The 23,523-nt window shown below is 45.0% G+C and overlaps 1 protein-coding gene across 2 annotated transcripts in view; it reads left to right on the forward strand.

Annotated features, from left to right (window-relative positions):
* The window catches only part of PIP5K1B (phosphatidylinositol-4-phosphate 5-kinase type 1 beta), a 312,168-nt gene that overhangs the window by 193,423 nt on the left and 95,222 nt on the right, over window positions 1-23,523 (forward strand). For both annotated transcript variants that reach the window (XM_045469367.1, XM_045469368.1), the window contains exons 5-6: window positions 1,367-1,519; window positions 6,988-7,287. In XM_045469367.1, coding sequence (XP_045325323.1) covers window positions 1,367-1,519; window positions 6,988-7,287 — 453 coding nt within the window. The remainder of the gene's footprint in view (window positions 1-1,366; window positions 1,520-6,987; window positions 7,288-23,523) is intronic.

Consider the following 23,523-nt stretch of genomic DNA (forward strand, 5'->3'; position numbering starts at 1 on the left):
GTTAAGGGATTTGGGTGTTCTCATCTATCCAGACGTCGGAAACCATCACAAGATGTGAGGGCGTGGAAGGACTTGATCAGATTGGCATCTTAGAAAGATGTCCGGTTTCCTGGTGGAAAATGCAGGAGAGAAACGGAGAGTGGATAGTTGAGGCAAGGTGGAGTCTCCCATAGCAATCAAGACATGATGTAAAACCACTGAATTTACGGTATGAGCAAAGAGATGGCATGAAGCGGGCAGATACCATCGCTAGTCTGGGTACGAAAGATGAGGAAATGGGGGGCATCAAGGTTGATGCCCAAGTTTCTGGTTTGGGAACAGAATAAATAATGTTTCCGATCCTTGAATTAGGGGAAAGAAAGAGGTTGAAGGGATGCACATGATGTAGAGTTGCCATGTATAGTTGTTTAGGGTGTGCACTGCCCAAGAATACTTGGCTAAGCTCAAGAAGTAGAGGCTGGAATCCAGCCTTTCTTTTACTTATCAGCCTTGTGTCTGACCCAGAGCTCCATCTTCCAGAAGAAAAGCACCTCTTTCTAGTTACTACAGAGGCATCATAGGGGCTGACCATAGCCCTGAGATGAATTTGACTTTGAACTTGTTACAAGTGAAGTGCTTATGGTGTAACCAAATAGAAATATCTACTGAAAAAGTTAGGCATACAGGGGCGCCTGGGTGACTCCGTCGATTAAGCGCCGACTTCAGCTCAGGTCATGATCTCGCGGTTCGTGAGTTCAAGCCCCGCGTCGGGCTCTGCGCTGACAGCTCAGAGCCTGGAGCCTGCTTCGGATTCTGTGTCTCCCTCTCTCGCTGCTCCTTCCCCATTCCTGCTCTGTCTCTGCCTCTCAAAAATAAATAAACATTAAAAATGTTTTAAAAAGTTAGGCGTACAGGTCTGGAGCATTATAGAGACCTGGGCTGGAGCTACGGGTGTTGAAACCACGCATGGATGACATCTTTTGGGAAAGCAAATAGAATAGGTGTTAGTGTTCAAGTGACACATACACAGTATAAGTTGTGCCTTCAGTCGTTACTTTATGGGCACTTGGCGAAAACAAAACACCTTAGACAACAGTACCGTTGACGTTCGTTCGTTGGAGAGACATGATGATTCGTGATTCTGTCATATGACACTGGAGGTGAGAAGGCGTTTCTGTTTGTCATAGAATCGTTAGGATAAATGCATCAATTAAATTTTTAGAAATCCCAGAGAGCCCTCTTAGTGTACATGGAAGCTCCTTTGGAAGCTCATGGAAGAGAACTTCCTGTTTCAGAATGGCCAAGATCATCATCCTGTGATTTTCCTCCTTGGAAGCATCATGTACACTAAATGTATTTTTAATCATTTATGTATCTCCCCTTGTAGTATTCCATCTGTAGTGAACCTCTAATAGAGCTGTCCAACCCCGGAGCCAGTGGATCCTTGTTCTTTGTGACCAGCGATGATGAATTTATCATCAAAACCGTTCAGCACAAAGAAGCTGAGTTCCTTCAGAAGCTACTGCCAGGCTATTACATGGTAAGTAACCGTCCCATCAGTAAACTCCTACTTGAGATTTCATTATTTTCCACCACAGTTCCCCGCCCCCCCCCCCGCACCGTGCTTTTAAAAAAAAATTATTTAGTTTTCTTTATCTTTGATTTATTTTTTAAGACTCTGTCTATTTGGAGAGAGAGAGAGACAGGCGTGAGCGGAGGAGGGACAGAGAGAGATTGGGAGAGAGGGAATCCCAAGCTGGCTCCGCACTGCCAGCAGAGAGCCCAACACGGGCGGGGCTCCGTCTCACAAAACCATGAGATCATGACCTGAGCCAAGACCAAGAGTTGGACACTGGATCAGCCAAGCCAGCCAGGCGCCTCTTTTCCTATGCCTTTTTACAGTGACCCTGTGCCACGTTTCTTTCCCTTTGGTCAGCTTTGTGGTGTGTTTGGATTATACCGCGACGGTTATCGGATAGATTTTACAAGGTAAAGGAGCCTTGTTAGTAGAGCAGAGTTGACCCACACGGTCCTGGCTTCAGATCCCAGCTCAGCCATCACCTAACTGTGTGACCACGAGTAAGTGACTCAACGTCGGAGCTGTAGTCTCCTTAGTCTGTGACAGCTGGGAAATGCGTGTCTTCGACAAGTGTTGTGACGGAGGAAGGGTACAGGATGCGGGATAGAGGAAGCATTGCATCACAAGACTCTTGGCGTCCAGTACGCGGTAGGAATATGAGTGGTTAGCGCTCATCGAGCGCTAAGCTGTGTGTGAAACACAGCTGTAAAAGTACTACTTAATTTCAAAATCTGCTGGAGACATTAAATGTTGTAAATTATACACATAAATATAGGGGTCAAAAATCTAAATAAAAATCTTAGTGGAGAGCAGGCACAGGTTTTAAAAGGTTTGTTTGCTCCTGGGGCACCTGGGTGGCTCAGTTGGTTAAGTGTCTGACTTCGACTCAGGTCATGATCTTACGGTTTGTGAGTTCAATCCCCGCGTTGGCCTCTGTCCCTACAGCTCAGAGCCTGGAGCCTGGAGCCTGCTTTGGATTCTGTGTCTCCCTCTCTCTCTGCCCCTCCCTCTCTCCCTCCCTGCCTGCCTGCCTCTCTCTCTCTCTCTCTCTCTCTCTCTCTCAAAAATAAGTAACATTAAAAAAACCTTTTAAAGGTTTAATCCTAAACAAAACGGAAATTGTCTTAGAGCATATGGTCTATGTACTTTGTATTAGAGAAAACAGAAGATCCAGAAAAGCTAGAAAAATGCAGCCAATTTTAATTCTTTTTCCAGAGATACATGTTACTAACATTTGGTGTATGTCCTTCCTGATGTATTCTATTCATACACACATTTTTAAATAATATAAAACTGGGATCAAACTGACATTGCACTTTACTCACCTGCTAAGTGAGTAAGTCTTACACTTCTTTAGTTCTAAGCTTAGATAGAACTGCATCGTCCAATATGGTAGTCCTTAGCCAGATGCAGCTTTTAATTTGAAATCAATTAAAGTTAAATGAAATTGTAACATTTAGCCAAACAAGTGGCTTATCTGAATCTTACTTGTAAGCTAACATAACAAATAGTATAATTTACCCAGTTAACAAGAAAAAATGTGAACATCGTGTGATGATCCAAATAAATGTTGGGTAGAAATGAAGGCATTCAGAATTCAGCATCTCTTCCTAATTAAAATTCTTTCAACTGGGAGTGAAGTTTTTTTAACATAAATAAGTGAACACACATGTACGATGCACTCTTCAGTCTCCCAGAGTTCACCTAATACCTCACGGAGAAGAACAAGGGCCGTTTCGTTGGAAATAAAGATAAAGGTGTCCTCCTATAGAAGTCCTGTCTGGTGTATTTGTGAGAATTTCGAGCAATAACTTTTGAGCACAAAAAGAAATAGAAGAAAAGTATAAACACCGTTCTCTATAAACAATACAGTTAAAAAGGAGCAAAACTTGGGGCGCCTGGGTGACTCAGTCGGTTGAGCGTCCGACTTCGGCTCAGGTCATGATCTCACAGCTCGTGAGTTCAAGCCCCACGTCAGGCTCTGTGCTGACAGCTCAGAGCCTGGAGCCTGCTCTGGATTCTGTGTCTCCCTCTCTCTCTGCCCACCTCCCTTGTGCTCTGTCTCTTTTCTGTCTCTCAAAAATAAATAAACATTAAAAAAAAAAAAAGCGAAACTTCAAGAAAATTAGCCAGCAGTTTCTAGAGATAATGAGAGTCCAGATTTGCAGGATATGTCTACACACTCCATTGTGTTCCATTATGCAGATCATACAGAGTAGGAGAATAGAAGGAAAAAAATGAGAGCCTGTGTATGACAACAGGAACTTGTAGTGAACATGATGAGAAGAATAAAGATACAAATAAATGAAAGCATACTATAATTCCGATAAGGAAATCAAGTTATAGTAAGAACTATAATGTATAAACAATAACCCCAAAAGAATTTTTTTAAGTTTGTTTATTTACTTTGAGAGCAAGTGAGCATGAGCAGGGGAGGGGCAGAGAGAGAGAGAGGGAGAGGGAGAGAGAGAGAGAGAGAGAGAGAGAACGAACCTCAAGCAGGCTCCACGCTGTCAGCACAGAGCCCAGCTTCGGGCTTGAGCTCCCGAAATCAACAGTCCGACGCTTAACTTGCCTGAGCCACCCAGGTGCCTCCCCCAGAAGAATTTTTGTAATAAGAACTCTAAAATGCTTGCATCTGTAAAAACAAATATATAAGATCAATATGAAAGAAACTACAAATTGTTATTCAAAGACATACAAAGTTCGGAAATAATGAGACACGTGTCGTTCCTGAACTCAGTATTGTAAAGATTTCAGTTCTCCCTCATCAGTTTAGAAATCCAGTCTAATTGCAATCACGAGGGCTTCTTTGAGAAAACACCGAGTGTCAGCTGTCCCCGGTGCTGCCGATGAGCCTGGGGGGTCTGGGGGCCCTGGAATGGGAGACCACGGTGGCTTCTGTGGGGGTCGAGGACAAGGAGTGGATCCCGGTCACCAAGCTGGGCCACCTGGTCAAGGACATGAAGATCTGGAGATCTGTCTCTTCTCCCTGCCCATCAAGGAATCTGAGATCACTGACTTTTTCCTGAGGGTGTCCCTCAAGGAGGAGCTTTTGAAGAATATGCTGCTGCAAAAGCAAACCCGTGCTGGCCAGCAGACCAGGTTCTAGGCATTTGTTGACATCGGAGAGGACAATGGACACGTCGGTCCGGGTGTTAAGTGCTCCGGGGAGGTAGCCAGTGCCGACCGTGAGGCCGTGATCCCTGCCAAACTTTCCAGGGACCTGTGTGGTGAGGTGACTCGGGGGACAAGATCGTCAAGCCCCACACTGTCCCGTGCGGGGTGACCAGCCGCTGTGGCTCTGTGCCGATGCGCTTCATCCTCGACCCCAGGGGCACTGGCACTGTCTCCGTCCCTGAGCCCAAGAAGATACGGACGATGACAGTACTGACGCCTGCTACACGCCAGCCAGGGTCTGCCCTGCCCCCCGGGCAACTTCACCAAGGCCACTTTTGATTCCCAAGACCTACACCTGTCCCTTCCCCACCTCTGGAAAGAGACTGTTCATCAAGTCTCCCTATCAGGAAGTCACTGACCATCTTGGGAAGCCCACACCAGAGTCTCCGTGCAGAAGACCCAGGCTCCACTTGTGTTCGCCACATAGTTTTATACAAGAAAAACAAAGTGAACTAAGTCTGTGTTTAAAAAAAAAAAAAAAAAATGCCAGTGGGCTTTTTCCCTGAACTGATTCATTTGAAAATGAAAGCAAAACAAACAGAAGAAAGTGGAAACAAATATCGTTTTAAGAGCATTAAAAAAATAAACGGTGGAAGGGGAAGGTTGTAAGAACAGACAACCTTATCATAGTTTTGATAAGAATTAAAATGGTGGACCTGCCAGAACATACACCAAAAAAATCTATAAACCTGCACTAATATTAAAGATGTGGAATTAGTATAGTTCTAGACAAATAGATCAGTCAAGTCAGATAATTCCTATTTTCAGATCTTTCTCTCTCACACACACACACACACACACACACACACACACACGAAATAATTCCATATGGAGTAAAAACCAAATGTAAATGACCAAAACTAGTAAAAATTTGGAAGAAAGTAGAAGAAATTATAAGCTTGGGGTATAACATCTGTATAACAAATATATAGGAATGTATATAAAAGTTGGGAATTGGCGGGGGGGGGGGGGGGCACCTGCATGACTCATTGGTTGAGGGTCCGACTTTGGCTCAGGTCACGATCTCACAGTTCTTGGGTTCAAGCCCCATGTCGGGCTCTGTGCTGACAGCAGCCTGGAGCCTGGAGCCTGCTTTGTATTCTGTGTCTCCCTCTCTCTCTCTGCCCCTCCCTTACTCACACTATGTCTCTGTCTCTCAAAAATAAATGTTTTTAAAAAACTTTTTTTTGAAAGTTGGGAATTGGAAGAAGGATCAGGGGTAGTAGGGAAACTTTTCGTGACATAAATGCCCTCCAGCAAACTTCTTAATTTCTCGCCTACTTCTAAAGTGAAACACTAAAAATAGGCATGTTATTTCTTAATAGTAGAAAAGATAACATGACTGGAAGAAAATATTTGCCCTGTAGAGAGTAGGAAAATGCTAAATATTCAGAATACATTGAGAAACTCCCAACAATAACCCAAAAACTACAGAAAAGCAGGCAAAGGATATTAACGCATCATTCTTTTGGAAATGGCCAGAAATAACATTAAAATGTTACATTTCTCTAATAATCCATGGTATTCCCATTTTTCAGAGAACAAGTGTCCATTTTTTTAATGATCGTGCTTACAGAGCCTTTAAAGGTTGATACTTTGTGGCCCTGGTGACGAGTGACAAGAAACAGATGGTCTAACAAAGTGTGGCTATGAATTGGTCGACCCGTTTTGGAAGACACATTTTCAGGAGCTATCAAAATTTTAAATGCTCATCTTTTAGACCCCAGCAATGAGTTTTCTTTTGAGCTCCTTTAGAGCATAGTCACACGTGGCTCTAATCCGTTCTTTCCCTGTTTTGAGTTGGGTCTCATTTGGGACGCTTTTAATACCATGGGTTTAGAATGATCAAGTTACTGTTCCAGTGAACCACCTTAAGAGCCAGATCAGAAATAGCAATATTTTAGTAATGGCCTTTAAAGTTTATTTATTTTTGAGAGAGAGAAACAGAGTGGGAGCAGGGGAGGGACAGAGAGAGAGGAAGACACTGAATCTGAAGCAGACTCCAGGCTCTGAGCTGTCAGCACAGAGCCCGACGCGGGGCTCGAACTCACGAACCGCGAGATCATGATCTAAGCCGAAGTCGGAGGCTTAACCGACTGAGCCACCCAGGAGCCTCTAGTTATGGCCTGTAATAAAGATAACCACATTCCATTTTTCATTATCATATTGGACGAAAGCACATATTTGATGGAGCATTATTTTATGAAAATTGGAGATTTAAAACATTTTTTCCCTTTTTCTCTTTATAGAATTTGAACCAGAATCCAAGGACTCTTTTGCCAAAATTTTACGGACTGTACTGCATGCAATCGGGGGGCATTAACATCAGGATCGTGGTAATGAACAACGTCTTACCGCGCTCCATGAGAATGCACTTCACGTATGACCTGAAAGGCTCCACGTACAAGCGAAGAGCTTCCCGAAAAGAGAGGGAGAAATCCAACCCCACCTTCAAGGACTTGGATTTCCTGCAGGACATGCACGAAGGGTTATATTTTGACACAGAAACTTACAACGCGCTCATGAAAACACTTCAGAGAGACTGCCGGGTAAGGAAATACCATTGCCGGGATTGCCCTGGGAAAGGCATCTGTGATAATGTCACCTTGGTAAGGAATGTCCACAACAGACGTGTGGAATCCCTTTGTTAACAATCCCAGCGCCCATCCATGCTTCCTTGATGTTGAAGGAGTTGGTGGACGATAAGGGAATTGTCTAGGAGTGTCTATGAATTTTAGTAAAAAGCAAAGTCAGCTTTCTTTGATAAAATTAAACAAGAATTTTTTTTTTTTTTTTTTTTTTTTTTTTTGCTTTCCATCCTCCCCTGTGGTTAAACTGGAGGGAAAAGGAATTGGGTGTAATGCAATGATTAGCAAGAAAAGCCATATACAGACCTTGGCACAGGTAACATTCCAACCGGGGAGAGAAGTTCCCTGGATACTTGGTGTGGGTGCAGTACGCTTGCTGAAATTATTTTGGGCCATCATGAATGAGTCCCAACACTTAGAGCAAAGACCATAACGTGGAAACTTTGCCTGCGGGATTGTCAAAAGGAAGGAGGAATTCATAGTCCCTCAGCCTGCCGCTCTTAGGAACAAAATAACAAGACCCAAAACCTGGGAGAGATTTTTCCCGATAGGGTGAATTTACAGAAAGTAGGTAAAGGTTCCCTTGGAGAAAACGATGGAAGCGGAACTGTGATGGCTTCTGAAGAAGGATGATCATCTGATGAACACATTCTCAGAAAGAGCGTTTTGTGCCCCCGGTGAACTTGGGAATACCGTCTAGCTCCAAGCTAAGTTGGGCATAGCGGAGGTGGCCAGGGCTTTCTCTAGGAGTGGATAGGCTTCTGGGACGTATGAGCTGTGTCTTCCAGACTGTGGCTTTCCGGACCTTGTGTGGCCCTGGACAGACAACCCACGTTGGTGCACCGGGGAGGGGGCGAATCCTTGCTGAGAAACACAGTCCTACTATTTATGGGTCGTTTCTTTCTACCTGTTAGGATGTGAATGACGATGCGCAAAGGTATGTCATTGAGTGGGTCGTTTCATTGACAGCGAAGTTACTCCACAGCTCCTATTCTTAATGCCCCGTGCGCCAGACTAGCCTAGGATTTTTTGATGTACGTTTCCTTTCATTTTCTCAGCATCCGTTTGAAGTTTGTAACCATTCTCATTCCCATTTTAATTGGTGAATCATCAGGCTCTTAAAGAGGGCAAGCAACCTGCCCAGCGTTACTTAGCAAGTCAGGGGCGGCGCCCACACCTCCTTGGGTACAAAGTATGTGCTGTTCACAATTGACACGTAATGGCTCGCTGTAAGGAGTTTCTGTTTTTCATTATCTTTTCACAAGTCAAGGGAACTAAAGCAAACCAACAACAACAACAACAAAAATGTCCAGCTGAGCTATTCAGCTATCTGGGTGGATATGAATGATTCATGTTTTTCTTTAAAAAAGAAACACACACCCACACACATACACACACACACACACACACACACACACACACACACACGCACACGTTTGAGTAGAAACCTTTTCCTGTGCTTTCTCTGCCCTCACAGGATGTGGGTGAAAAGTGACTCTCCGTTCCCTAGAGTTTAGTCCAAGCCTCTCCAATTTTAGATTTTCTTTCTCTTTGTGTGCCTGTGTGCTTCTTGCCTCTTTAATATGGAAAGCCATTTTTTTGTGTGTCTTCTAAAACCACAGGTTCCTATGCCAAAAAAAAAAAAAAAAAAAAAAAAAAAAAAAAAAGGCAGGCGGGTGGGGAGTCAAATGTAAAAGAGCCGTTGCACCAGACTTGCTGTTTATTAGTGTTTCCTGAGCCCAGTACTGACAGGACGAAGTCAAACATGTCTCTTCATCAGGAATGAGACCCTGGAGATTGGCTTCTTTATTTTTTATTTTTGGAAGATTTGTTGTTTTAAGGAAGGCCAGTGAAGAGGTCCTGAAGCCAGCTTCCTCTCATCCACCCCCTTGGGTCTTGACCCTGACTCAGACTGTGGAACTTCTTTAAACGATACACAACACTCATCTCCAAAAAGGCTTTGCTCAGGCTGGTGTGGGAGCCTTTAAATGCCTCGCTGTGAGGGAACCTGAGTCCCTTCCATGATCTCCCTTGACCATGACCACGACCTGTGTGATCTGGAGTCAGCCCCTGGCTCCCCGAGCAGAGCTGCCTTGGGGAGCTCAGGCGCATTTCCAGAATGGTGGGTCTCGAGGTGTAGCAGTCACAGGCCGCTTGGCAAAATGGACGAAAGCTGTGAACCGTCTCCCCAGAAAAATGCCCATCCGCTCCCCAGTTCCTGCGACCCCTGGAGCCCATCACAACCCATCCGCCTCCCCGAAGGCTGAGTCCCCTTGCCAGAGCCAGGCGTGGTCCTCTCCCTCTCTCTGTGTCGTCAGGTCCTCCTCGGAAGGGCCAGCCCTTCCCAGGCAGACACGAGAAGCCTCCTGACCTCGTGCTGACCTCTCGCTTCCTGCCCATTCCACTTCTTTCGGTTTTTGGCTTACCCCCTCATCCCCAGGATCCCATTTCCCTTGCGTGAGCACCGACCAGAATACACCTGCGTGGTTCGTGGACCCAGCACGGCCTGGGCCTGTTGTGCCCTGCTCCCCACAGTCTCCTTCCCCGACTCCCGGCTTCCCCAGTCTGAGCTTGGGCCCTCGTCGGTAAGCCTGCCCCCCGGGATGGTCCATCCCTGGCTGGCCCCTCCACACAGCACCTTAGCCTCAGAGCTCTTCTAGAAAAACCGAATGGACTTCATCCACCTGTACGGTTGAGACAAAGATTCTTCCCAAAAGGGCAGGGGATCCCCATCCTGGGTCCTCCCCAGTCTCCATGTTGCTGTTCCTTATCGGCGGTGTCTGGGGAACACGGACATGTGAATAATCCCCTTTCTGGAAGCATTTCCTCTCCCTGGGCCTCACTCTGTGCCTGTTGTGACAGCCCTCGGCACCTGTAAGTGAGCTTGACCCGGGATCCGAGTCGTGATAGCGGAGTGCCATCAGGACACCGTAGGTCACTTCCTGTCGAAAACAGGAAGTAGGATTTATTCAAACCATCCCCATGCGATGTAAGCTGAGAGGCAACTCTTTCTCTGGACTCAGTAAGTCACCATGTCCCGTCCAGTCTGCCTTCTAAGTCTTGGATCTTGCCCCCCCCCTCTTTTTCTGCACAGCCGCGGCCTTTATTGAAACCCCGACGGCTCATTGCTGGGAGTTTTGCAGTAGCCTCCTTGCTCCTTTTCAAGATCTCTCTCTTCCACCGCATCCCAGTGCTGTTCCCACAGTGATCAGAGGACCACCTGCCCGTGCCCCAAAGCCCATTCTTCCTAGCTTGGGCTATTACCATCCTTCCTCCTCTGGCCCTGGCCACCTTCTCCGGATGCTTCTCCAGCTCCCTTCTCAGCCTTCTCTCACCTCCATGCAGAGCCCCTTCCTTCCGCAGCCTTTCCCATCTCCTGGACACATTCTGTGAAGGTTCTGGCCTTTTCCTGCGTGCCTCTCTCTGCTGGGCTCTCCCTCCCCACTTTCCTTCACCTTTCTCCCTCACCCGCCCCCCTCAGGACCGCCGGCCTCACTTGCTCTGAGACCACCATGCTGTGGCTCCCCAAGCACCCCGGATTCACATCTTTTGTGGCATTTAATGCACTCTTTTATTTATTCACATGCAGGTCCGTGAGCTTGAGAATCAGACCTTCATCTGTCTTTGTATCTCCATTGCCCGGCGCTTAGTAAATGTTTACTGAGATACGTATTTGAACAAAGGAATAAGCACAGTAAACTACGTGATGACAAAGAGACACATTTAGGTTACGTCTCCAAGAAAAAGCGGCCTTTGGTGACTTCTGTGTGTCTAGCTGAGTTTTGAGTGCTGCTTGTGGAGGAGGAAGTATCCACTTTCACTGACGTGGCTGCCCTGTGGTCACGGAGATTGTAATGTGATAAAGCACGTGATCTCCATTTCGAATCCCAGTCAAGGCACTGAGTGTCCCTGTATTAAGCCCTTTGTATAATAAAAGTGTATTTCTCTTTGAATTGTTTTTTCATAGGAACAATATTGGAGAAGTCATTAGACTTTAATACTGGCCCCTGTCTCCTTTAGGTGTGTATCTGATCTGCCCAGCTAGACTGCCACTGGCTCAAAGGCCACAGCTCATTCCTTATATTTCTCTGCAGGTGCATTACCTGGCTTATTGTATACACTCAGTACCTATTGCAAGACAATGTAAAAAACTCTTTTGAATCGAAATTTATGTGTTCATTTTGGAAGAATAATTAGGAACTATTTTTATCTTCATTTTTAATTTACTATAATTATTTCTTCTCTGGCATAGCCTCTCTATGAAAAATCTAAAGAGCCCCATATCGTTTAATTAACTTGATAAATTATTACATCCTACAATATTTATCGGTAACTCTGGGGAAATGACGTTGTTGCCAAGTATATTAGTGAGAACTTGGGTTTATAATCCAAATATTTCTGATTCCTTCAAGTGGGAGTCCTCTCAGGCACAGTCTTGGTCATTAATGACCCAAATGACTTACTTTACATTTATTGTCATTTTTTGTTGAGCGGCAAAGTTATTGATTTTTAAATAGTGTGGAACCAATTTTCTTTTTTCACACAAATGGCTGTCACCATAAATATTAATAGGTTTTCAGAATTTAATGAAGCCAGTCTTAAGAATACTGAGACTTTTTGATGTGCAGAGTGGGATCCGTCTAACTATGTGTGGGTCTAAATTTGCAAATCAGGTTCTTCTCAGCTATAGGCACGTTTGCTTGGGTTACCAAGTAGCTTATTTTCTATACTACTTAGTTTCGCATTATGGCTACTGCTTACCCCCCAGCTGTAATTTTGTTCAGCCTTAAGATTTTACACTTAGTGTACACAGTTTTTTTTCTTTCTTTTTTATATCGGTCACCTTCCCAGTTATCATTAAAGAGGAAAAAATGCTGGGACACCTGGGTGGCTTGAGTCAGTGGAGCGTCTGACTTCAGCTCAGGTCATGATCTCACAGTCCGTGAGTTCGACCCCCGCATCAGGCTCTGTGCCGACAGCTCAGAGCCTGGAACCTGCTTCAGACTCGGTGTCTCCCTCTGTTTCTGCCTCTCCCCTGCTCATATTCTGTGTCTGTCTCTCAAAAGTAAATTAACACTAAAAAATTTTTTCGGTAAAAAATTGTTTCAAATAAAAAAGGAAAAAAATGCTTATTCCTCATATATATAAGAACTATATAAGAAGGAATATATATGTATATACATGTACATATATGTGTATATATATGTGTATACATATATATATATATATATATATATATATATATACACACACACACATATATATGGTCTTATATAAAGACCTTATTTTTGTTAGGTACAGGAATATCACCAACTCCACATCTCTGTACCATTTCTTGAAAGATTACTTGCCCCAAAAAAGGCATAAATAAAGTCACCGTCTTTCAAATTCTGTTTTACAAACACTCTAATCCCATGATGTATTGGATTTGCTCCATTGTTTTAGATTATAAGTTTTGCTCTGTATGCTATTATTGTTTTGATAGCATTGCAATATAAACACAAGGCAAAGTCAATGTTGGTGAACCAATAAATAAAACCAACTCCTAGAATCAAAGATTGTTTGAGCTGGAAAGAATCATAAAGGTCCCTGGGAAATAGTAGAACAGTGCCTTCCACGCTCTGGTGTCAGAGAAAATAATTTTGGACCTAGATGTCTGTGCCTGGCCAAGCCAGATTTCCTTGTGAGAATAAAGACATTATCACGTTCTCAGGGACTTAAAAAAGGTTTCTACTTATAAACCCTCTTTTACAGAAATTTTTACTTTGAGATAATTGTACATTCACATGTAGTTGGAAAAAATAACACAGAGAGATCGCATCTACTCCCCACCTGGTTTCCCCAGTGGTAACATCTTGTATGACCTTAGTGTAACATCAAAACCAGGAAGTTGACATTGGTTCTGTCCACTGACCTTCTTCAGATGTTACTAGTTTCAGATGCACTCTTGCGTGTATCTGTAGGTGGGCATGTGTGTATGTGGTTGTATGCAATTCTGTGCATATATAGATTGACTTAACGGCCACAGTTAAGTACGGAAAGGTTCCTTCACAGAGATCCCTCCTGCTACCCTTTTAGATATAACTGGAGCCACCGCCCTCCCCCCACCCCTCCCAACCCCTTGCAACCGCCAATCTGTTTTCTCTCTCCGTAATTTTGTCCTTTCAAGAATGCCACGTAAGTGAGGTCATCCAGGATGTAACTTCCGAGATTGGCTTTTCTCACTCCGCATATCCATCCAAGTTACTGTGTATATCAATAGTTGCCCCTTTTCATTGCTGAGTGATGTTTCATGGTGCGGATATACCGCCGTTTAACCACTCACCTGCTGAAGAACCTGGGGTTTTTCTCTAGTGTTTGATTATTGAAAAAAAAAAAAAAAAAAACGGGTGCCGTGAACATTTCCTTGCAGGTTTTTACATAAGCGTTATTCATTTCTCCGGCAGAAGTGCCCCGTGCATCTGCTGTGTCACATGGTAAGCACGTGTTCACTTTTGCAAGGAACTGCCATGCTCTTTCCCAGAGAGCCTCTACCCTTTTACATCCCCACCAGCAGCGTATGATCTCATTTCTTTTCATCCTCTCCTGCGTTCGCTGTCTTCCGTATTTTTTTATGTTAGCTATTCTGGTAGGTGTGTGTTTAAGTCTCTCGTTTAAGAATTGCTTGAGTATATGCTCCGGCAAAACAAAAGATAAACCCAGTAAGGAGGCCGTTCGGAGATGCAGGAAACAGTGGCGAAAAAGGAAGCTGAAAAACTTACAGTTAAGTTGAGTGGTTGATCAGTAGAGTTTCCTAAGAAGGAGAGCCTGAGGCACAGGACTTGGCCACGTGTGTTTCTAGTAATAAGCCTTTCTCCGAGACTTTGAATGCTCACAGGACTTCATCTAGATCTATGCGATAGCCATGGATATTTCTCAATTATTCTGTAATTGCTTCGGTGTGTGTTTAATGTTTGCCCACTAAAATCTGCCCTTTGGGAGAACAGGAGCTGTATGACTTCATTTTGTTACCCTTAAACCACCTAACAAAACAGCACTTGGCCCCATGTTGGTCTTTTGGGAAAGCCTTAGAGATAACAGTTTCTTGAGGGTGGTGCCTGATGTCCCAATTTAAGACAACACCACACCTGTTCATCAGCCCTGGAAAGGGGTTGATGTCTGCTCAGGCTTTTGCTGGTGGCCCCAGGTCCGCCACGATGCAGGTGGATGATGGCAGGGAGCTTCTGTTGGCAGCGGGAGAAGGGGGAAAATGGTCAGTACGAGAGAGTTCTGGGGAAGCTACAGAAGTCATTGCATTGTATTGCTTTTCTTCTCTAGCTGTTCTTGACTTTCTGCCAACTTGGGGGTACCTCACCTTGAGCCAGACAAATAATTCTCAATACTTGCAAAACCAGCTGCTCGAGTTTTTGGTGGAGGCAGGGTCCCATCTTAGATGCAACGTGCAGATACTGAAGTAGCTGAGCCTTTAGAACACATCATCCGTAATACGTAATCCGAAAACACATGCACAGGATACGTACTTGACATCCTATCTCCTGGATTTCAAGCCATTTTCAAGGCTCATTGTGTCTGCAGGTTGGACCAGTTGACATTGATTGTGGACTTGCTTCGTATTAATTATAGGTGGGTTCTCGTCGAGCCTCCCCATGGCCCTGTGGCATAAGTGAGTGCCATGGAGAAATGGAGATAGGGGACAGGTGACACCTCCCGGGTCCCCAGAGCTCACGTTCTGGGTCCCAGCTCACACACAGGCATCTCTGACTCCAGACCCAGGCCCTCTTACCAGTGTGCTCTCCATAAGGAGCCTCTAGGTACCAAAGGGGAACATCTGCTAAAATGAAAACCGTAAGTCCCACCACGGGTTTGAAGAGGGTGGGTGGGCTTCAAGTGCACGGTGACAGTTTTCCCGCTCCAACGCAGAGCTGGTGGGAAAGGTGCTGTAGAGAAAAGACGCTACGAACGCAGAGAACTCGGTTTGGACAGGGCAGTGGGTTAACGTGCGACCTTCTTCACCGAAGGAGGGAGCGAGGAGAACAGTGACCGAGGAACAGAAAATAAAATCAGGAGCCCAAACATTTAATTTTAAAAGTTTAACGGAAAGTGTAATCAAGCCCGTTAACACCTCCCAACTGTTACCAACATGCCTGTGCGTCAAATCCGATTGACTGAAGAGCAGGACTTCTTTCTGAGAAACGTGACAGTTACAGCGAAGTAGGTGGTTTGACAAAGATTGTTTTTCGCCTCGTGTGGAGAGGGAGACGAGGCTTTCGATGTGCTGTTGGGTCCTGCGTGAGCAGCTTTCAAGAATGCTCCTCGACTGCCAGCAGAAATGGCAGGATTTTCAAGCCAGTGTTTGTTTTTACCCTCCCTTCAAACCAAATGGAGCCTTGTAAAAATTTCTACAGAAGAAAAATAGGAGGCTGAAAGCATCTTCCTCGCCCCTACGTAAACTCCTTTTCCTTTGCCTGAGAGATCACCTAAAATGAGAGAATTTAAGTATCCCCGACATATGGCGGTGGTGGTTCTGTGCCTAACCAGCTTTCGTTTTAAGTTCCTTGTCACGCAGAAATAGAAATATATAACAGTTCAACTTAATAGAAGCAGAAGTCCTTGGGCTTATGAAATGGAATGCTGCCATGTCTAGTATATTAGGGTTTTCTGCTCGGGTGTGCAAAGAACCTGCCTGTCTTTGATTTTCTAGTTGACCGTGAATGTAGAGGTAAGGTCAAGGTAGGTTCCCGAATGGAAGGACTCGCAAAATATCCGCGGGGAGGAAGGAGAGTGAAGGAAATGTCCCCACTGGGAATCCTGGGAAGCCTGAGGACAGCCACAGCCGGAAGGGGAAGTGACCTCAGGGGGACATGACCGTAGCAACTCTGCCTTTGAAGATGGGTCTGGAAAGCCTTTGAGGTTGGCCAGTGTGGATCCGGTTGTGGATTCCAGCATGAGTCAGTCACATGGATGACCGTGTGAAGTAAAGCAGGACTGTCAACGCTCAAACCAAAGGAGACAAAGGACAGCAAACCCTAGTGGCTTCTAAAATGGTGCTGAGAAGCTCCATAGCTTAGGAGAAACTTCTGGAATTTGGTGATGGACGGAGTTGCAAGGGCTGAAGGAGCGTTCGAGAGTTTCCAAGGTCTGGGAAAATGTCACAAAGTTTAGAAAATGGCTCAGAACTCTCTCGTGGCATGTTACCCAGCTTGCTGTGCACCCATCACACGTGATCTTGTCTTCCTCCCGGAAACCTTCACCTCAGCAAGTAGAAACACTTCCAAAGGGGGAAATCGGTTTGATTTCGGCGGGACTTTATTCTATTCGTTTGACATCCGTGCTGAGTCCCCACACTGCTGCAGGAACCCGGGGCCCACGTGACGGCCTTGTGAAAGGCAAGGTACTTCCTGAGCCACGTCCTAGTTCCAGTGCTTTCCAAGAAGACAAGCACATGCTGACTTCTGAGAGGCTTTGGCTCACGTAAATAGCTGCTCATCCCCGTCAGCGGCAGTCAACACTTTCCATCTGGCCCCCTCCCCTGCAAGTGAATGTTCCTTTGATGTCACCAGTGTTCTTCCTTCAAAGACATTTTTTAATGTAGTGCTTTGATCAGGCGAGTAGAACTCTTCTCTCCTCCCTTTCATCCCTTGAAATTCTGCCCTCCTGCCTGGCGAGGAATTTCTGCCTCCCCCACAAGCGTGAGGTGGCCAAGAACAATCTGTTATTTATGAGTTTATGGATTAAATTTCAACTTTTTATTTCAGACGGACATACCTGTGCCCTTTCCTACATGTCTGCTTCAAAAAACCCGTTTCCAAAGGGGGTGCGTTTGCCCCTGGACACGTCGGTTGCCCATAGCTCTTCAGGATGCAGGGAAGTTAAACCCTGATGGTTACCTTAAATACCGGTGCCCAAACCTGAATGCGAGCCTGCTTGGAGTCCGTGTCTCGCTGACTTCCTCCCTTCGTTTCTCCACACGAAGACCTCGTGTGTAAACTTTGCCCGTTTGTCCCCGTCCGGCCGGCTCCAGCCGTTTCCAAAACCAAACGTGCTGGACGCCAGCACTCTGCTCCCCAAGTTCTCGTTCTCACGCACCTGCTAATCTGGCTTCAGACAATGACGTGCATCCTCAGGAGGTAGAGATTAGACATCCGCTGATGGTCCTCTCTCCGAAACAGCTCCCCACCTTCTTTCTAGATTATTTGCAATTTCAGGGGGAAAAAAAAAAAGGCAACAGCCTCATCTTCACAGAACAACGAAAGCAGTGATCCCAGGTTGCAGATTTCCTTCTCTACGCTCAGATGTGCAGGGGAAAGTCGAGTTGTTTGTTTTTTTTTTTAATTTTCCACTACACTTGCTCACTAGAACCCACCTCCACAAACGTAAGCTTACACATTTAATGATGTTTCCGTCTCTTCTCGTTCGGTCACCTCCGCAGTTTAAATAGTCTCCTTGTTTAGAGTTGAGCTCTCTCTCTCTCTCCGGGCAGGTGTAAGCCATCCCTCTTTCATTCCTCCATTTTTTTAGGGAAACACCATTGGAGTTTCTATCGCTTGGTGATACATGGAGACAAGAACATTGCCTCAAGCTCTTTAACTTTCTGTATTTTGTTTTTCGCTCTCAAATCATCACACTCGTGCTCCGTGGAATGTGGCATTGAGTCGCCCTCTTAGACGTTCTTCAGTTGTGACCGTGCACATGCTACTATTTTAAAAACTAAATTGTAATACCTCAAGACCCCAGAGACGTTCTGTAACTTGCAGGGTTTTCTGTCCCTTCTCCAAACTCGCCCTCTAAGCATGCATTGGGTGTTCTTTTAGGCTGTGAGTTGCTCACCGCCAAAGGTGACTTTCCCAAACCCAAGACTCCTCCTGCCCCGTGGAACCTTTTGTGATCTCAGAGCAGGGACTGGCTTGATTTCCCTGACACCAGACCACACCGGCATCTCATTTGACAAATCCTTTGTCACCTCCCTACTGAATTAATCCCATGGCATTCAGCAAATAGTTCTGAATTCTTGCTCTGCCTAAGGCTCTGTGTGAAGTCTGTGGGTACAAAAAACAAAAAATGAATAGACTATGGTCCTTACCTTTAAGGAGCGTAGAGTTTACAGTTTAAGTGCAAACCATCAAGTGCTTATTTATGGCAGACATGTCCTCCCATTTTTCTTCCCTCTCCTTGTCCATTTGAGTGAGCAGAGAGAGGGAAGGCGGGGGGTACTTTTTCCCCTTTACCCGGAGAAGAGGAAGACTGTAGTAGCTCATGATGAGGATCCGGGAATCTCACCTCATGCATTGAAGTAGGTGTGGAAACGTGCGGTAAGTGTGGTTTGTGAGTCTCCTTGAGCAGCTGGCCCAGTGCCCAGAAGATAGATAATCAGAAGGGCTTGGCAGTTTTAATACATTAGGGGTTTTTTTTCCATTTTTATTTTTTTTGTATTTTATTTTTAAATATGAACTTTATTGTCACATTGGTTTCCATACCACACCCAGTGCTCATCCCAACAGGTGCCCTCCTCAATACCCATCACCCACCCTCCCCTCCCTCCCACCCCCCATCAACCCTCAGTTTGTTCTCAGTTTTTAAGAGTCTCTTATGCGTTGGCTCTCTCTCTCTCTAACCTCTTTTTTTTTTTTCCTTCCCCTCCCCCATGGGTTCCTGTTAAGTTTCTCAGGATCCACATAAGAGTGAACACATATGGTATCTGTCTTTCTCTGGATGACTTATTTCACTGAGCATCACACTCTCCAGTTTCATCCACGTGGCTACAAAAGGCCACGTTTCATTCTTTGTCATTGCCACGTAGTATTCCATTGTGTATATAAACCACAATTTCTAAATGTGTTTACAAAATAATTGGTTAAGGCATCTTTAGTTGTGGAAACAAAGTATCTATGAAGAAAAAACCCAAATTCACCCAAAATCGAAGTTGGTATATAGATATGACTGTATATGTGGTCATATATCATCTTTTAAAATGGTACATGGCTATCTCTGATGCCTATAAAATACACTTTGAGTATTGCAGGCGTTTCACGTGAGCACAGAAAGCAGTGGTACGTGTTAATCAAGCACAGCCCAGAGGCCTAGATCACCGCATTAGACACCGTGCAAAACACATCATTGCCGTAAGCAGGCTGAGGATTGAATATTTATTTCAGTCTGGCTTCCCCGCCAAAATTGAAGAGCTTGTCACAGCCTACTTTTTTCTTTTTATTGTATTAGCAAAGCGCACTCCGAGCCTTATTGAGGAAATTAAATTAAATGTCAAAGGCAGTATTCAGCTTTAACTGACTTGCACGTACAGGTAATTCAGAAGCCGTACTCCAAGGGACCTACTTTGCATGGAACGACAGACCCTCGGGTTCATTGTTCCCTAAACCAGGGCGTCCAGGAATGTCTACTTTCGTAAAAGCTACAGGAGACTACCTTCAGTTGTCTTATGTTGTTGAAATTCACACGAGTGTTTCTGCCAGTCACGTATTCTTTATTCGAGTGCGAGACTATAGGCCGGGGGGGGAACATCACTCGGGGCCTTTGATACACCTTCCCGTCAGCTCCACATTTTGTTGACTTGGTTATTCTGTAGACCTTCCATCAGTGAGTGAGCAAGTGAGGTGAGGAGCAAACATAGCAAGTTTCCTGCTGTTAGGATCCCAGATAATTAATTTTCATCTTTGTGCCCTCTCTACCTGCCACCAGCCGAGATAGTAGTAAGCGAAGTCCACACGGAATATAAATGCATTTCACCTAGGGCTGCCCCGGGTGGCTCAGTTGCTGAAGCGCCCAAAACTTCCGCTCAGGTCATGATCTCATGGTTCGTGGGTTCAAGCCCCACATCAGGATTCTCTCTCTCCCTCTTTCTCTGCCCCTCCCCGACTTGTGCGTGCTCTCTTTCTCTGTGTGTCTCAAAAACAAATAAAAAATAAAATGTATTTCACCTAAGCACCTCAGTAAATTAAACTTTCCTTTTGAAAAATTCAAATAGGGGCGCCTGGGTGGCACAGTCGGTTAAGCGTCCGACTTCAGCCAGGTCACGATCTCGCGGTCCGTGAGTTCGAGCCCCGCGTCGGGCTCTGGGCTGATGGCTCAGAGCCTGGAGCCTGTTTCCGGTTCTGTGTCTCCCTCTCTCTCTGCCCCTCCCCCGTTCATGCTCTGTCTCTCTCTGTCCCAAAAATAAATAAATGTTGAAAAAAAAAAAAAAAGGAAAAATTCAAATATACACAAAAGGGGACAGAACGCATGAAGAACCACTATGTTCCCTGTACCCAGCTTCAGGAATTTTCAACTCTGGCCAATCTTGTGTCATCTCACTGCCTCCTGCCCCCACCCCTCCCAGAATTTGAAGCATGTTCTGGGTATCCCATTATTTGATTCAAACATTAAGAATCCCTAAAAACTAAAGACTCCTTTCTAAAAAAAAAAAAAAAAAAAACAACTATAATTCCATTATCGTACCTTTACAAAATTAGTTAATTCTTACTTGTCAGTATTCAAATTTCTTTTCTTTTTTTTAAAGTTGGCTCTGCGCCCAGGGTGGAGCCCAACACTGGACTTGAACTCATGACCCTGAGACCAAGACCTGAGCTGAGATCAAGAGCCAGACGCTTAACCAGCTGAGTCACCCAGGACCCCCTGAAACCTCTAATAGTTTCAGAAACAGTTGGGTTAGTTTGGATTAGGATTTAAACATGGTCTCCTTGTGGGGCGCCTGGGCGGCTCAGTCAGTTAAGCATCCGACTTCGGCTCAGGTCATGATCTCGCAGTTCTTGAGTTCGAGCCGCGCATTTGAGCTCTGTGCTGACAGCCTGGAGCCTGGTTCGGATTCTGTATCTCCCTCTCTCTTTGCCTCTCCCTCACTCGCATTCTGACACTTTCTCTCAAAAATAAATGAAACATTAAATAAATAAATAAGGTCTGCTTGTTAAGTAGCAGCCCCCCTGCCCCAACCCCCTCACTTGTGTTTATAAATACCTCTGGCGTCCGTAGGTTTGAAAACACTGTGGCCTTTATTCTTCTGACAACACATAGCATGTAATCACAGTAAATACTTTTAGTACTGAGGATTTTTCACAAGCATTATCATCTCGAAATGCAATATCAAATTCTTATGTCGGAGTTATAAGATGTAGTACTGTAGATTCTTAGTGAATATTTTGGTTTTCTGTTGCTGGCTCACGTGGATAGCACGATAAAAAGTACACATTTCTGCTATGATCAGGTTGCACATCAGGGACCACAAGGCAAAAGAAGCCCTTGGTGGGCGGAACAGTCTGATACGTATGATAGGAAAAATACGGATACGATCAAGCGTGGTTCCATAGAGGGCCACTGACAGTGTGCTTCATTTTTCAGAGGGGAGATGTGTTCTCCATGTTTTATGGAGATCGTGAGTATAATTTTCAGGAAGAAAAGAGTTGAGATAGGCTTTGAAGAACCAGGAAGATTTGAAAAGATAATAAGGACCTTCCAGAAGACACAGCATTAGCAGTGCTATCAGGGGTTACATCTTTAGGGCACATTTATGGGTAGTTAAGGGATTTCAGCTTGACCAGCCTGGAAGATATGTCAGTACAGATCTTAAGTATGGGATAGGCAGTTGTTGGCTGGGGCCACCGTCACAAGGACCTTCAGTCACAAGGACCTGAGTGATGGTGAGAGACTGCAGGTTTTTGACCTGGTCAAGTGACGGGGGTGGTCGGGAATCCATGGGAAGGTAGAGGAAAGAGAAGTTGAAGTCAAAGCATTAGCACAAAGGAATGTTCCAATTAGAAGCTGCAGGACTAGGCAGCTTAATGAAAAGAGAAGGAGTCAGGGAGTCTGAAACCCACATCAGAATGATTTTGAATAAAAAAAAAGTAGGGGAAAGAACGGCTTTGGGGGAAAAATAAGCCTTTACGGTTATAGCAAGGCAGTTGCATAGAAGTTTCCAAATGTCCAGAAGCCCAATGCAAATACGCAGGGCTGAGCTCAGGAGTGAGTTTGGCCTAAAGAAAAGATCTTAGGAATTGTCTGTAGAGAGGTGACAGCTGGACGTGACCCCCTAAAAGATGCTCACTTTTTTTCCACTTCTCCCTCGAACTCCCCTGCTGCCATCTGCGTTCAGGTATCTTCTCTTAAAAAAAAAAAAGTTTTTTTTAATTTGATTGGAGCTGATGTTACATTCATTTCAGGTGTGGCACGTAGTGATTGGACAAGTGTAAACATTAGGCCGTGCTCACAAGTACAGCTGCCATCTGTCTCCATCCAAGCTATCACCATACCGTCAACTCTGTTCCCCGTGCTGTGCCTTTGGTGACTTGTTCATCCCACAGCTGGAAGCCTGTGTCTGCCCCACCCCCCCTTCCCCCATTTTGCCCTTCCCCCTACCCCTTCTCTCTGGCAATCATGAGTTCCCTTTTGTTTCTTCTTTTTTTTGTTTTTTAATTTCACATATGAAATAAATCATGTGGTATCTTTCTGTCACTTGTTTCACTTTGCGGAATACCCGTCAGGTCCGTCTCTGTTATCACAAATGGCATTATCTCATCCTTTCTATGGCTGCATGATATTTCATCGTGCATATACGCATATGCATCTTATCCTAAATTCGTCTTTCAGTGGACAGTTAGGTTGCTTCCATACCTGGACTATTGTAAATAACGCTGCACTAAACATAGGGGTGCAGATACCTTTTTGAATGAGTGTTTTCATTGTCTTTTGGTAAATACCCAGTAGGGGCACTATTGGATCATGTGGCATTTCTATTTTTTTAATGTTTTTACTTATTTTTGAGAGCAAGAGAGAAAGATCAGGGGAGGGGCAGAGGGAGAGGGAGACAGAGGATCTGAAGTGGGCTCTGTGCTGAGAGCAGAGAGCCCCATGTGGGGCTCAAAAGTCATGAACCGTGAGATCCCGACCTGAGCCAAAGGCAGATGTTTAACCGACTGGGCCACCCAGGTGCCCCTCTATTTTTAATTTTTTGAGGAACTTCCATACTTTTTTCCATTGTGACTACACCAGTTTGCCTTTCCACAAGCAATGCGCGCAGGTCCCCTTTTCTCCGCATCCTCACCAATACGTGTTATTTCCTGTCTTTATTTTTTAAGTTTATTTATTTTGAGAGATCAGAGGAGGCCCAGAGAGAGAGAAGGAGAAAAAAAATCCCAAGCAAGCTCAGCACCATCAGCACAGAGCCGGACATGGGGCTTGAACCCACAAACCATG

This window comes from Leopardus geoffroyi, chromosome D4, assembly GCF_018350155.1.
Source record: "Leopardus geoffroyi isolate Oge1 chromosome D4, O.geoffroyi_Oge1_pat1.0, whole genome shotgun sequence".
Classification (NCBI taxonomy): domain Eukaryota; kingdom Metazoa; phylum Chordata; class Mammalia; order Carnivora; family Felidae; genus Leopardus; species Leopardus geoffroyi.